Source organism: Cicer arietinum, chromosome 3 (genome assembly GCF_000331145.2).
Source record: "Cicer arietinum cultivar CDC Frontier isolate Library 1 chromosome 3, Cicar.CDCFrontier_v2.0, whole genome shotgun sequence".
Classification (NCBI taxonomy): Eukaryota; Viridiplantae; Streptophyta; class Magnoliopsida; order Fabales; family Fabaceae; genus Cicer; species Cicer arietinum.
In genome coordinates, this window is record NC_021162.2 from 58,112,878 (window position 1) to 58,126,968 (window position 14,091).

At 30.6% G+C, this 14,091-nt stretch overlaps 2 protein-coding genes across 3 annotated transcripts; both read left to right on the forward strand.

The window, feature by feature from the left end:
- The first annotated feature begins 2,696 nt into the window (after positions 1–2,696).
- LOC101501983 (uncharacterized) lies at positions 2,697–4,977 on the forward strand. Of its 2 annotated transcripts, none has more exons than XM_073365883.1 (2): positions 2,697–2,774; positions 3,479–4,977. In XM_073365883.1, the coding sequence occupies exon 2, from the start codon at positions 3,540–3,542 to the stop codon at positions 4,737–4,739; it is 1,200 nt and encodes a 399-aa protein (XP_073221984.1). In that variant the 5' UTR covers positions 2,697–2,774; positions 3,479–3,539; the 3' UTR covers positions 4,740–4,977. The 2 variants fall into 2 exon arrangements, with proteins under 2 accessions (XP_073221984.1, XP_004492488.1); XM_004492431.4 differs by having other exon boundaries at positions 2,708–2,955.
- Positions 4,978–11,981: 7,004 nt separating this feature from the next.
- Positions 11,982–13,121, forward strand: LOC101502524 (mitotic-spindle organizing protein 1B-like). The gene is made up of 2 exons (XM_027332388.2): positions 11,982–12,122; positions 12,761–13,121. The coding sequence occupies exon 2, from the start codon at positions 12,769–12,771 to the stop codon at positions 12,958–12,960; it is 192 nt and encodes a 63-aa protein (XP_027188189.1). The 5' UTR covers positions 11,982–12,122; positions 12,761–12,768; the 3' UTR covers positions 12,961–13,121.
- Positions 13,122–14,091: the final 970 nt, after the last annotated feature.

Here is a 14,091-nt window from a genome sequence, read left to right on the forward strand (position 1 = left end):
ATTGATATATTATGGCTATATGTAGGGTGTAATTAAGTAGAAAACTGAATTTGGTACTCCAAATCTGACTTGTATTTCTTAATATGTGAAAAAATATATTTTATTGTATTTTTCATTTTCATTCATTTAAAAGTAAAAAAATTACTTCAAAATCGTATTCTTTATCAAAATTATTGGTATTTAAATTATTCTTTAAAAAGTTTGATATACAAATCAACCCTGTAAAATTGTATTTTAAAATTTTTAAGGGTGTAATTTATGTTTCGAAGATTTCAAGATACAAAATTTTCGATAGTATAAATTGTGTATCGAAAATTTTACTAACAAAATTTTCGGTAGTTAATAACTCTCGAAAAATGAAATTTTGAAATTTTTTATAGTTAATTTTATTCTATAAGAAATTTCAAACTTTGAAATTTTTGATACATAATTTCTTTTTTTTTATTTTATTCTGGATTTAAAATAAATTATATTAATTTTTTTAAGTAGGATGAAAAAAATATGATTATAGTATTTGAGACATTTATCATTTGACCATTATTAGTACATCAAATTAAATTGAGTTCCTAACATCAATAAATCAACGATTTCAAACAAAATGAATTCCTAACATCAATAATCACAACACTTTGGTTTTTTAATGTGTAGAGTGTTTTCACTCTCTCTAATTCAATTAAAAATTTAAATTAATATCTGATTTATTCGAACATATGTCGATTTAGTCTCTAACGTTAAATTGACTTTTAAATTTATTGACTTACTGATGTGAATGATTATGTGACATATGATATATCACTCTATTATTGCTACATGTGTAACTGAATAGATAAGGGCCAAAATGACATTAACCCTTTTTTTTTTCCTTCAAAAATATCATTAAATCTAAAAGATGTTATCCTTATTTTGTTTACCAACTATTTTATTCATCTTTATCCCTACACCTAAACTTAAATTTTTTTCTCTCCTAACATGTTTTCCATATTCTTCCCTTATTTGTTCTTCATGTTCTTTTAATCTTTTTCCGTAATATTAAAGAAAATGAAGATCAATAGCATCTCTTAAGTTTTGTTGAAATTGAGTATTTGAAAGAGTCACACATTCTCTGAAATTGTAAAGGAAGTGGGGACTAAAGACATATATATAATTCTAGTTTTTCATTACAATCTACACAAGTCATAAACATTTTAAGTTTTTATTTAATCTTTTTTCTTTTCTCTTTTGCTTTTATATTACAGTGTTGTGAGATGTAGTTTAAATATTTGTTTTGGAGAGTGTGAGTGTTCCAGGGATCATCGGGAGTTTGAGAGAAATCTATGTGTAATAAGAATTTTCACATAGTGTTCTTCTTTGGTTGTCATTAGACAACGATAATTGTTTTATCTGAATTTGGAGTTTGTACATTATTTTCTTGTGTTTTGATTATTATTTAAATTTTTATGTTTGTTTATTTTCCTAACAACTGGTATTATAACCCGGTTCGGCTTAATAGGGGAGTAAAAGTGGATCCTTATATTGGATTCTAATATTGAAAGTTTTCTTGGCGGTGTATTCAAGAGGCATGTTACTAATAAAAGCGGTGCAAGTATAAGATGTTAGAGACTTACACTTTAGAGGGAGGTTGTTGGCTACAAGTGTGAGTGGTTAAGTCTCACATCGATTATGAACGTGCTAAATATTGGATATATAAGATAAATGAGTTGTATATATATTGTCTTAAAGTTTTGGGTTGAGATGTTGTATCAACGTTTTTTGATGTAAACAACTCTCTCGGTTATCAACATGATTCTCTCAAATTCCAAGATAATTCATTTTTTCTTTTAAGCTAAATTGACATTAAAAAAATGCAAGCAAAATCATACATGAAAATGTAAACTCTAGATTCAACACTTACATACAAGAAATAACAAAATTGTTTTTGTTTCTACAAAAAAGAATTAATGATTGGATTCTCAATTATAAATCAAAAGTAATGATCAAGAAGTTATGCATGAGATTTCCTTCAAAATAAAAAAAGACAAATGAATATCTTGCATTTAAGGAAGATTATAATGCAATCTTACTTTTTTTATAATTGGAAGATGAGCTTATTTGAAGATTTAAGTTATGAATTTGATGAGATTTGCATCATATTGAAAATAATAATTAATTTTATGAGTTTTGTTTAAAAATTTTGATAAATTTTTGTTAAAAAAAGATAATATTGTTAATATTTGAAAACATAAAAAAATCAAATTGTTTACTTAAAATTAAATAAAAAATTAAATTAAAAATAAATAAAAAATTATTAAAATTAAATTAAAGACCACATAATTAATTATACGGAAATTAACTTATGGAGTCTGGGCGAAAAGATAGACACCAATACCATAGCACCTTGAATGGGAGTTGTTCTATCTGATACAAAAGTATAAACTATTAGATACTTCCATTAGAAGTCGACCAAAAAAAAAGAAGATACTTCCATCAGAACAATGGAAAAAAATTAGCTAAAATAAAGTTTTGGTTCCTATTAATTTAAATAGCTTTTTTTAAGGTTAATTTTAAAATATTATAAATAATTTATTCAATAAAAATATACACGCAAATAAGTTTGTAAGTACACGTGAGTTTTTAAATATTAATTATACATTTATTTATGTAAATATTAATTTCGTTATTATTTTCCTTCATTCAATCGAAAAATGTACTATAAAAGGAAAGGATTGAATTAAAATGTTGTAACGGGTGGGGAAGAACCAACGAAACAATTGACGATTTTCTTTCTGCTTCTTCTTGTAAGTAAAAATTGTGAAAAATAAGAGAGAAGCAAGAAAAATGAGAATGTGAAAGTTTGAGTTCTTTATTAATTGTTCATTTTATATAAAAAGGGGAAATAATCAAGAGAAAGTTCTCTATTTTTAATCAAATTCAGATTATTTCATTCATAGTCAAGTGGAGCTTCTTACAATTATTCTTGTGAGCACGTTTCTTTCTTGATAATTAATTTATCTATTGCTTTCTCGTTCACTCAACTTTTTCTGCTGCTGTGTTTTACGTTTTCTTTTACCTGCGTTTTGAATCTCTGGTTAGTTTATATGTTATTTTCTATCATCGTTTATCAATTTCTGAATTTTTCTGCGAAACTGATTTAGGCGCGCCTTTCTTTCTTAATTGTTTGTTAGAACTGACATAATAATATACATGTATATAGATTTATGTTTATTATTTTTAAATTAATAAACAGATAGACTTTGAGAAAAATATTTTTTAGTTTTTTATGATGATAAAGCAAGTACAATTTTAAAAAAAAATATAGGGATGAATTGCATTTGCAATTGCACTTACTATTTATAACAGAAATTTTTTCTCTCCTAATTTTACTCCTAGAAGATCTGAAGATGTTGTGCTATATTCAAATTTGATTAACCCATATGGAAATAATAAATTTGATTATATGTTCTAATGAAATATTTGCTTCCACGTTTTTTTTTTGTAACAGAAAAGTTTTCAAGCTTAAAGATAATAACACCAAACAAAGAAAGCTTAGTGAAAGTTACAAGATGGAGCAAAACAGCATATGGAAAAATATACCAGTTGATATATTGGAACAAATTATGAAGCATTTGCCCCATAGAGAGTATCTTGCATTAAGAGCAATATGCTATCCTTGGTGGATATCAGTTTCTAATGTCATGGCAAAAGATAATTGCCACCCTTTAACTGAACTGCCACTAGTTTTACTACGAAATGAAGATTCAATGTTTTACAGTTTGAGTACTGAAAGTTTACATCGCCCCAAAACGCAACTGCTCAAGCGCACTCAGTTTTGTCATGGCTCATTTGAAGGATGGTTGATTATGGGAGACTATACAGTTTATACTGTAGAAGGTTTTGCGACATTTTTCTTCTTGAATCCAGTGACTAATGTTAGAATCATGATACCATCAAAGTTGTACTTTCCATCCAACTCTTTATTATATGTGGAAAAAATGGTGGCCTCTTCCAAGCCAGGTTCAGATTGTTATTTAGCTGGTCTTTTGGATGATTTTTGTCACATTGCAATTTATAAACCCTTTGACAACTCATGGACTATAATTGAGCCAGATAAGGATTCAGGGATTTATTTTGTGGAAGTGGAAATTATTGGTACGAAATTGTATGTAACAACTGACAAAACCTCACAATCCATATTATTGGTTTATGATCTCAAAGACTGGACTAATGGACCTCCAAAGGCTGAAATGTTGGCTAAGCTTCCAAAATTGAGGCCCCTAGTATCAAGTATCAGTGGTAACCATTGTATCGAAATCGATCACACTATCTGTTATCTAGCCAAAGATGAAGTGTCAAGAGAGTTATACTTGATTTACATGATCTGTAACGTGGAGTACACAACTCTACATAATTATGTCCTAACATATGTTGAGCCACCTGAAGTTACCACAATTGAAGTGTACAAGCTGGACATGAACAAGGAGCCTATTGGGTGGCAGAGTGTGAGGTTGGATGATAGAGTAGCTTTTGTTAGTAGTTGCAAGAGCATGGTAATGTCAAGGGATAAACTTAATTACAGTAAAGAGTTAATTAGAGGGAATAGCATCTATTTTGGTTTTATTTTAAAATGTATTGTGAATCCATGGTTAGGTTTGAAGTTGGGGATGTTTTGTTTGAATGATAGCAGCATCAAATACTTTCCTTTGAAGACATCAAATCATTGTTGTGCTCCTGATCCTGTCTGGTTTGTACCAAGTTTATGGTAATTCCACTATGTTGACACCTACTTCTTTTTATGTCAAGGCCAGACTGCATCAACCACAACATTCCCTGCAAACCTTTTTTTTTCTTTCTCTTTAAGGACCTCTATTTCATTGTACGGGATTTTTCTTCTTCTTTACAGCATGCAGTGTTGATTCTAAACAAAGGATTCAGTTAATGTTAAGATGTGTAAATAATGAAAGCATTGCTATTGGCAAGTATATTCTTGCAGGTTTTATCTTATGGATTTACTAGTCTCCTATTCCTCTACTATTATTTTCCTTGCCAAACTATGAATGAATGTTTTAAAGACGATGTGTGTCTACATATATTGGAAGAAACATTGTTCCATAAATAAATGGTAATATATAACTATGCACAATGGAGTAGTAAATAGTAATTAATACTATGTTATATCCAAGTAATGCAGTCTATCATCATCTATAAAAAATATTTTTAATTTATATGTAACAACAATGAGCTCCATTTAATATGGAAGACATACAAAACTGCAGATATAATTTCGTTCTGCATTACCTCAATAATTTGCACATTCCAACTGCTTCACCAAAATAAAAAGCAGCCTTTTCCTTGTTGTCTTGCCACCCCTTTGTTAGCTTTGTTCCAATCACCTTTCTAAAGTGCTGAAATATATAATATGACAACACAAAACCACACTCTTTTAAATAAAAAGGGTTGTCTATTTAATTCTTAATTTTGTAATTCTCTTTTTATATAATAACAGGGTGAGTTTATAATCTGAATTTATATGTTGAGTTTTTATTTTAGCAACTTTAAATTTGTGTTATATCTATTAGATAATATTATTAAATATTATTAGTAAGAATATTTTATATATATTTTTATTATCTTGTATATATATTTATTGTAACTCTATCACAGTAAGCTTTTGTTTATTTGGTTTATGAAACCCTAGTGCGTTTTTTCTCTTCTTCCTCTCTTCATTTTCTCCCTTCTATGTTGATTATTGTTAATATAATATCAAAAAGTTTTGGTTGATTTTGGGATCTACTATAAAGTGGACCACAACTTAGTGGGGTTCGGGGATTTTTGTACGACCGGTTTTGTGGCCGGTACCAATTTTCTTCCTCTGTTTCTGCTTCGATTTTGCCTATCGCAATTATGCTCTTCTGTTTCCGGCGTGATTTTGCTCTTCTGTTTTCAACACGATTTTGTTTGGTTCTTGGTTGACTTTGTTATGTCATTAACAGAAATTGGTTCTATCTTCACAACTAACTTGTCTTTTTTTTTTTTTTTTTTTTTTTTTTTTTTTTTTTTTTTTTTTTTTTTTATGTTTATTATATTTTTAATTTCACTTTGAGTTTAGTAAAATATGTTATTTCGGTTATTTAGTTATATTTTTTTCTACTTCTTGTTGTCTTGGATTACCTGTGAGTCATAGATACTGCAACCTCAACAACTACTGTTGACTTATTATCTAGTTTTCGCATGAATTGTTCATCTTCTATTTTTTATTTATGGCATTCTCGCCTTGGACAGAGCCAGTCCAAGGGTAAAGCCAATCGCTCCTAAAAAACAAAATTTTTATTTAAGAAAAAGGCCTCAAATATTTTTTTATTTAAGGAAAAAGGCCTCACATTTTAATATTCTTAAAACTAATTTTGATAAAATTTTATATAAATTAAATAAAATATTTTATTTTTATTACAAATTATTTAATACTTATCTCAATACAACTAAATTGGTTAATTAAGATAGTAGAGATGAGAGAAATATTAATTATAAATTGAATAATCATGAGATAAAAAGTGAGTACATCATTCATATGAGAAATACTAGTTATAAATTGAAAGATCATGAGACAAATAGTGAACAATATAACATATTGTTAACATGAGTTGCTGAAGTGGTACAAGATTTGAAAATGCCATTAATTTTGTTTAAAAAAAGTATATAATTATTAAATAAAATATTAATAATTTATTTATTAAAATTTGAAAAAGATTATCTAGTAATTTCGCTTTAGGCCTCATAACGTGTTGGGTTGGCCCTGACCTTGGACATGTTTGTGCTTTTAGATTAAAATATTTGACTTCTACTTGAGTTTTAGGAAAGTTACAAGCCAATGGTATTTCAAATTTTGTGGTTGTAAACTTGCTAAATTTCCAGCTTTATTGTTTAGTAAAAATGTTTATGTTTCATATGCACATTTTGATTTTGTTCACTCTGATGTTTAGGGTTCATTATCGGTTCACACTAAAGGTGGATCTAGATATTATATTTCGTTTATTGATGATTACACTCGATATTGTTGGGTTTATTTTATGAAAAATCGGTATGAATTTTTTGGCGCATATCATATGTTTCGTACTATGGTCAAGACTCAACATAATGTTGTTATAAAGTGATTTCGTTGTGATTTAGGTGGTGAATATACCTCTAATAAATTCTCTTAATTACTTGCTTATGATGACACCCTCCACGAGACATCTTGTATTGATACTCCTCAACAAAATAGAGTTGTTGAAAGAAAATATCGTCATGTTATTGAGACTGTTCGTTCAATTTTGTTGTCTCCTTTGGTTCCTAGTGAGTTTTGGGGGGGGGGGGAATAGACCTTATTGTTGTTCATGTTATTAATAGAACTTCATCGTCTGTCATATCAAGTTTGTCTCTCTTTGAAAAATTGAATGTTTTTATCTCTTATTATTATTCTTTGAAAGTCTTTTGTTCTACTTGTTTTATTATTCATCCACAAGTAGAGCGCAATAAGTTTTCTTCTCGTTTTGTCATGTGTCTTTTTCTTGGTTATGGGGATGATCAAAAGGGTTATCGTTGTTATGATTATCATGCACGAAAACTATATGTTTCTCGTAATTTTGTTTTTCTTGAGGGCATCCTTTTTTATTATGTTTCATATGATTCTTATATTACTAAGAGTTCATAACTAACCCATATTGATTCGTTTGTCCTAATTATAATGCTTCTAATGATTATAATATTGAGAATTGCAGGATAACTACTACTACTCCATATGATGACATCTCTCTTGTCCCCTTGATCGTCCAACCACCTCTTGCGGTTGTTGATCCTCCGTCACCACCTCCTCGTTACCCCTCTCGTCATTGTAAGTCTACTCAATTACCTGATTTTGTCTATTCCACTTACTCAGCTTCATTTGCTTCTTTCTTAACCTCTATTCTCAGTTTGTCTAAGCCCTCTTCCTATAAAGAGGTTATTCTTGATCCTCTTTGGCAGCAGACTATGGAAGAACAACTATATGCATTGCACAAAATAGATATTTGGGAATTAGTACATTTTCCTATTGAAAAACGTGATATTGGGTCTCGTTGGGCATACAAGATCAAAACTAAGTCTGATGGGTTGGTTGAGCGTTATAAAGCACATCGTGTTGCTAAGGGTTTTTCTCAACAATATAGTATGGATTATGAAGAAACTTTTTCTCTTGTAGCCAAGATGACCACTATCCGTACTCTTATTGCAATTGCATCTATTCGTCGATGACATATTTCCCAAATTGATGTCAACAATGCCTTTTTAAATGGTGAACTTCATGAAGAAGTCTATATAGTCCCTCCACAAGGAGTTTCTCATAATTAGAGGGAAGTGTGTAAGTTAAAAAAGGTTCTCTATGGTCTTAAACAGGCTCTTCGAGCTTGGTTTGAGAAATTCTCTATTGTGATCACTTCTTTTGGCTTTCGCTCTAGTGAACATGATTCTCCATTTTTTATAAGGTCTACCACTTATGGTCACATTATTCTTTCTTTTTATGTTGATGATATGATTATTACAGGTGATGATGTTAATGAAATCAATGAGTTGAAATTGCAGTTAGCCAAACAGTCTGAGATGAAGGACTTGGGAAGTCTTCGCTATTTTTTGGGGATTGAAGTTTCTTACTCTCCTAGATTCTATCTCCTTTCTCAATCCAAGTACATTGCAAAATATTATTGAACAGACTCGTCTTTTTGATACTAGAGCAACAAATGCTTATCTTGAGTTGAATGTGAAATATGCTTCATCTGATGATGTTCCTTTACTAGATCTCATGTTGTACTGTACTTTGGTTGGCAACTTGGTGTATCGTACGATTACTAGATCTGATATTGCTTATGTTGTTCATGTTGTCAATCAGTTTGTTATCTCTCCCACTACAGTACATTGGACAATTGTTCTTCGTATTATTTGTTATCTTCTAGGAACTCAATTTCAGAACCTTCTATTTCCATCGTCGTTCTCATTGGAGTTACAGACTTTTACTCCTACTAAATAAGTTAAAGAAAAAAATGAGCGTCAGACCTAATCTAATCTGATTAGAAAAAGTTGCATAAATACCAAACCAATTCAAAACTATCAATCACACTTTTCCAAATGAGGGGCACTCTATGAATAAATGTTGTGTTGTTTCCACAACATTACATCCACCAACACACATTTGAAACTCAGTAGAAAACACATTGCACTAAACCAAATTGAATTTTGTGGACAACCTATTATTAAACCGCCTCCGCAAGAAAAATGATAACTTCAATGGTACAAACTAATGTCACACAAACTTGTAAAAATGACAAGAAAAAATGTTTTGATTTGCCACAAGTATATTGTACACACCTTTGACTGTCTAATATTCACCTGTACCATTTATCCATTGTTATTTACCCATCTAATATTTCTACAATATTACCCCCAAAAGGCACACACTCTTGAAGTAACTCCTCCTCCCATTGAAACATAAGTATCCTCCAACCCCATATACCCCTCGACCTTAAGGTCGCTACCAACCATCCCCACTACATTTAATTATTTGTTAATTATGATCTTATTAATTATTAACTTGTATTTTTTAGTGTATTTATTTAGAAAAAAAAATAAAAAACAAGTTAATTCATGATAAGTTGAAGTATGCATATTCATGCAAGATTACATGGTCATTTTTCAAGAAATCAAGATTGATTTCATCATCAAATTCTGGATCCATCTCATATATACATCAAGATAAGAACACACTTTTATGAAATATGAAATGATTTGGAAGATTTCTCAAAGGAATGTCAAATCATATTGATGGAAGAATGGTTGTAGACTATTTTGGTTGTTTGGAGAATGTTCAGAAAAACATTTTGGTTATCCACAATAAAGTCAAGACAAATCATATTGGGAGTTCCAAATTGTAAGTTAAGAATGTGAAAATCACATATAAGACTGCTGAGATTCAATGAACAATTACATGACTCGATTTGAAGGCCCAAAAGATGAAAACTAATCTCAATATTGATCTCTAATCTCTTGATTGATGAGTTTTGAGCATGGACAAATGGACACAAGTACATTGTACTAGAACGATTTTGCAGAAAGCTATGCATGCTTCTTATCACACATAGTTACAACTTACATTTGACATCTCATTCTCACACGTGTTCACATTTTCCTTCAGACTCAAAAGAAATAATGTTATGGGTTGATCAAGAACGTCTGGATATTAATACAAACATGTGTTTAATTGTTTTAAAATAGATCTGATACTTGACTAATGTATCTAACAGCTATATTCAATTTTATCTGAGTTTTCAAACCTCTCTTCATCTATAAAAGGAGGTCAATCATAAGACAAAGACAAAAGTTTCAAAAGCAATTAATCTACACTTGATCATTTAAGCTTAAGTTGCAAAACTCTTCTCTTAAGAAAAACTACAATTCTCTCACTATATTCAGGGACCATCTTACTAAACTCTTGTTGTTAATCAATCTCAAACAAGAGTTGAGAAGTTTTTAGATCCCACACATTTTTATCATACACATCATTATGTAATTTAAGTATATCTCTTAAGTTAGATTTAGTGCATTGTAAAAATCTTTTCTTTTTTGAAAGATACTTGTAAAAATTCTTTTTGGATGAAAGTTCTTGTGCTAATCACATTAGTGAAAAATCTCATAAATTTTGAGGACTGGACGTAGTCCACTTTGGGTGAACCATAATACATCCTTGTATGATCTTCTTACCCATTTTTTTATATTTATCCTACGCTCCCTACTCGCATTTAACTTATTTATAAACCGGACTGGTTTATTTAAACTAACATATCAATAATATTTTGGAGATCAACTTATTTCAATTAAGATTATTCTTGAGTTAATTAAAGTTAAGCACAAAAATTAAATTTAAAAAAAATCACAATTCAAACCTTCATTTCTTGTGATTGATATTGCTACTTCAATATCTTTATCAATAATAAGACTTAACCATTCATGAATTTTAGTAGACAAAATGCCCTCCCCCCACCCACCCACCCACCCACCCACGGATCTTTCTAAAATGAAGTAGACCTACCCACACTTACCCCCTGAACAAGTTTATTCGAAAACTATTTGTCAATCTCACCCTTTAATTCTCCGCATATATGTTGTAAATCCCTCCACCACATTTACCAGCTCTAGACACAGTCCCTTGCCCTCATCTAAATCAAATTTAGACGATAATACTTTATACCATAACCAACCTTGATTCACTACTAACCTTTACTCATATTTTCCTAACAAAGCAATATTAAATGCTTACAAGTTACAGACACCTAAGTCACTCTACCCACGATCAAGACACGCCGAATCCCATTGACCTTAGTGGATTGAATTCCAAATTATCAAAGTTCATTTTCCCTTGATAATTAGAAATATGAAGAAAAAAACTGACGACCTCAATGCGTATGAATCAACTACACATGATGTATGATGTATGTGACATATAATGCAACAATTATGTGGACTATTAAATGAAGAAAGAGTTATCTAATCATCTATAAGGTAAAAGTAAAGGTCCCAATACAATCCGTCAGCTCTTATCCACAAAAATTATGACAAACCAAAAAGGACGTCTCTAATTTGTATTTCAACTTCTGTCATGTTTTAGAAAAAATGGGGTGCAAATAGAAAGTCCTATTGCAATAACAGAGGCCCGACCCAGGAAACCCATAACTAGTAGTATCTTCTTCTAATAACAGTGAAATGGCGACGGATTTCGTATTCGTATATATAAGAAACTCAACTAGAGAATTTAGTTTCTTTGTCACGTACTTGAGAACCTCACAGAACACTCTCTTCCATTAATTTAGATCTGAAGGTCGGGATTTGTAATTATGTCGCCTAATTACCGTACTGAATCCTATTACATTTGCTGAGTATAGAGTTTTAGTTGTTCACATTTTAGATTAGAAAATTGAATTAGCATTTTGATTGATATTTGCCTTTTTGTTAATTCTTAAACATATTGAAAAAGAAATAGTAATTGTGGAAGTTTTGGGAGAGAATATCAGAACAGCTTATGCGATTCCTCTTTGAACCCTAGCGACAGATCCACCGTGCCTCTTCCTACTTTATCGTGTTGAACTCAGGTATTTGCTCTTCCATACTTTTCTGCATATAACCCATTCTACAATAATGTTTCGTTTGATTGATTCTCTGGATGCTGTGAATTTAAACTTATTTGGTTGGGATTATTGTTGTGATCAGTCTTGGAAATCTTGATTTATATGCACATTCTCATTTTCTGAATGATTACTTGCTTTATGTTAATGACGTGAATCTTAATTCTATGCATCTATTAATTTCTGGGAACCAATTTCTTCACTATATTGTGTTTGCTTTAACTCAATTTCGTTAGGTGAACCTTCAATTTAGTATCTAAAACTATAGAAATATAATTAGTAGTTGCTAAAATGTTGTTATTAATCCATCAAGTTAGTCCATCAATTGCTTTAAAATTATGATAGAGAATGATAGTGTAGGGACTAACTTGATGAATTAAAATAGTTTAGGAACTACTTGTTATATTTTATATATTTCAGAGACATAGAAGAGAGAGAAAGTTATAGGTTAGGGGAACAAGTTTGATGGTTGAATCCACTGAAATTATCTATGACTTTGAACCAGCTACTTCTTCTATAAGTTCCTGATTTATTTTTTCTGTAGTAATTAATTCCTTGCCATGTGAACTTCTTTGCAATTCTGATGTATTAAACATCTCACTCAGGTTTAAGCATGGATCCAGAAGCCGCGAGAAGTGCCAGAGAATCTTTGGACTTGGCATTTCACATGTCTAATATTCTCAACACGGGGTTAGACCGTCATTCTCTTTCTATCCTAATTGCACTATGTGATCTTGGGGTCAATCCTGAAGCACTTGCTGCTGTTGTCAAGGAGCTTAGAAAGGAGAAGCCCCCATCACAATGAGAATGATATCTGTTTTTAACTTTAAATTCAGTTTTACATGTTCTGTTTCTAGGGAGGCTTAATGTCTGCATATGTTACTCTGTATAGAAAGTACATTTTATCAACCTGTGAGGTCTCTATGAATCCTAAGAAGAGTATGTCCTGTGAGTGAATTTTTCAAATGTATTTGTTGCAGTAACTTGGTGTCATCTAAAACCTCTAAATATTCAAAATGCAAAACAATTGAATCCCTTGAATAAGAAGAGGTCACAAGCTATGTACGTTTCAATCCACTTGCTACTTTTTCTCTAACCCCGAGAGTTTTTCTTCCATTCTTTTACTTCAATTTTCAAGCCCCGGAGTGAAAAAAAAACATTTAATGCATAAATCTACATACATTTTCTTCAAATCTTCTCGAAAATATATACTTTAGTTTGGTTCATTGTAGAATCTCTTAGAAATCAATCAATTTTTTATAAGAAAAGAAAAGAAACATAAACATTCTTTTGGATGGGGAGGAGGTGCAGCAAAATAAAGGAAAGTAAATAGTGTTCCCTTGTAATGAATTTGTGCCTTGCACAGTAGATTGGTAATGTCCTCAACTTTATAATTTATGTAAATTAATTGTCAAAAAGAATTATGTCAAGAAGAACCGTGGCACACATGGGCAAATATTGGTTCGCATTACAATCCTTATGAAAAACTCAACTCACTCCTACATTTATAGTGTTCAAACTAAAACAAAAAAAACTTTCAAATTAATTTTCTTTTTCATAGGCAAAAAGAGCATTTCATTAAGATTAAGCCCACAAGCACAATATGTGGGAGGATACAAATAGTTCAAATGCTTTTGACAATACAAGTATACCCAACCAAGGAATGATTCAATATTTCAATTTTGAAATGGACTGCATAATTATGCAGTGGCCAGTGGGCATATCAGTAATACTCCCAGACTTGGACCTGTCCCTCACAATCAAAGCTTCATGTTGGCCTATGTGCTCCAAAACACTATCAAGTATCATCATATTCAATTAACACCAACTAACAATAAACCTTAACTTCCTTAATCCATGCATTTTATATACTTAAATTTAATACCCGATATATCTCAACATTTAGCTGCAATCCTTCACCTCCTATTTTACCTTT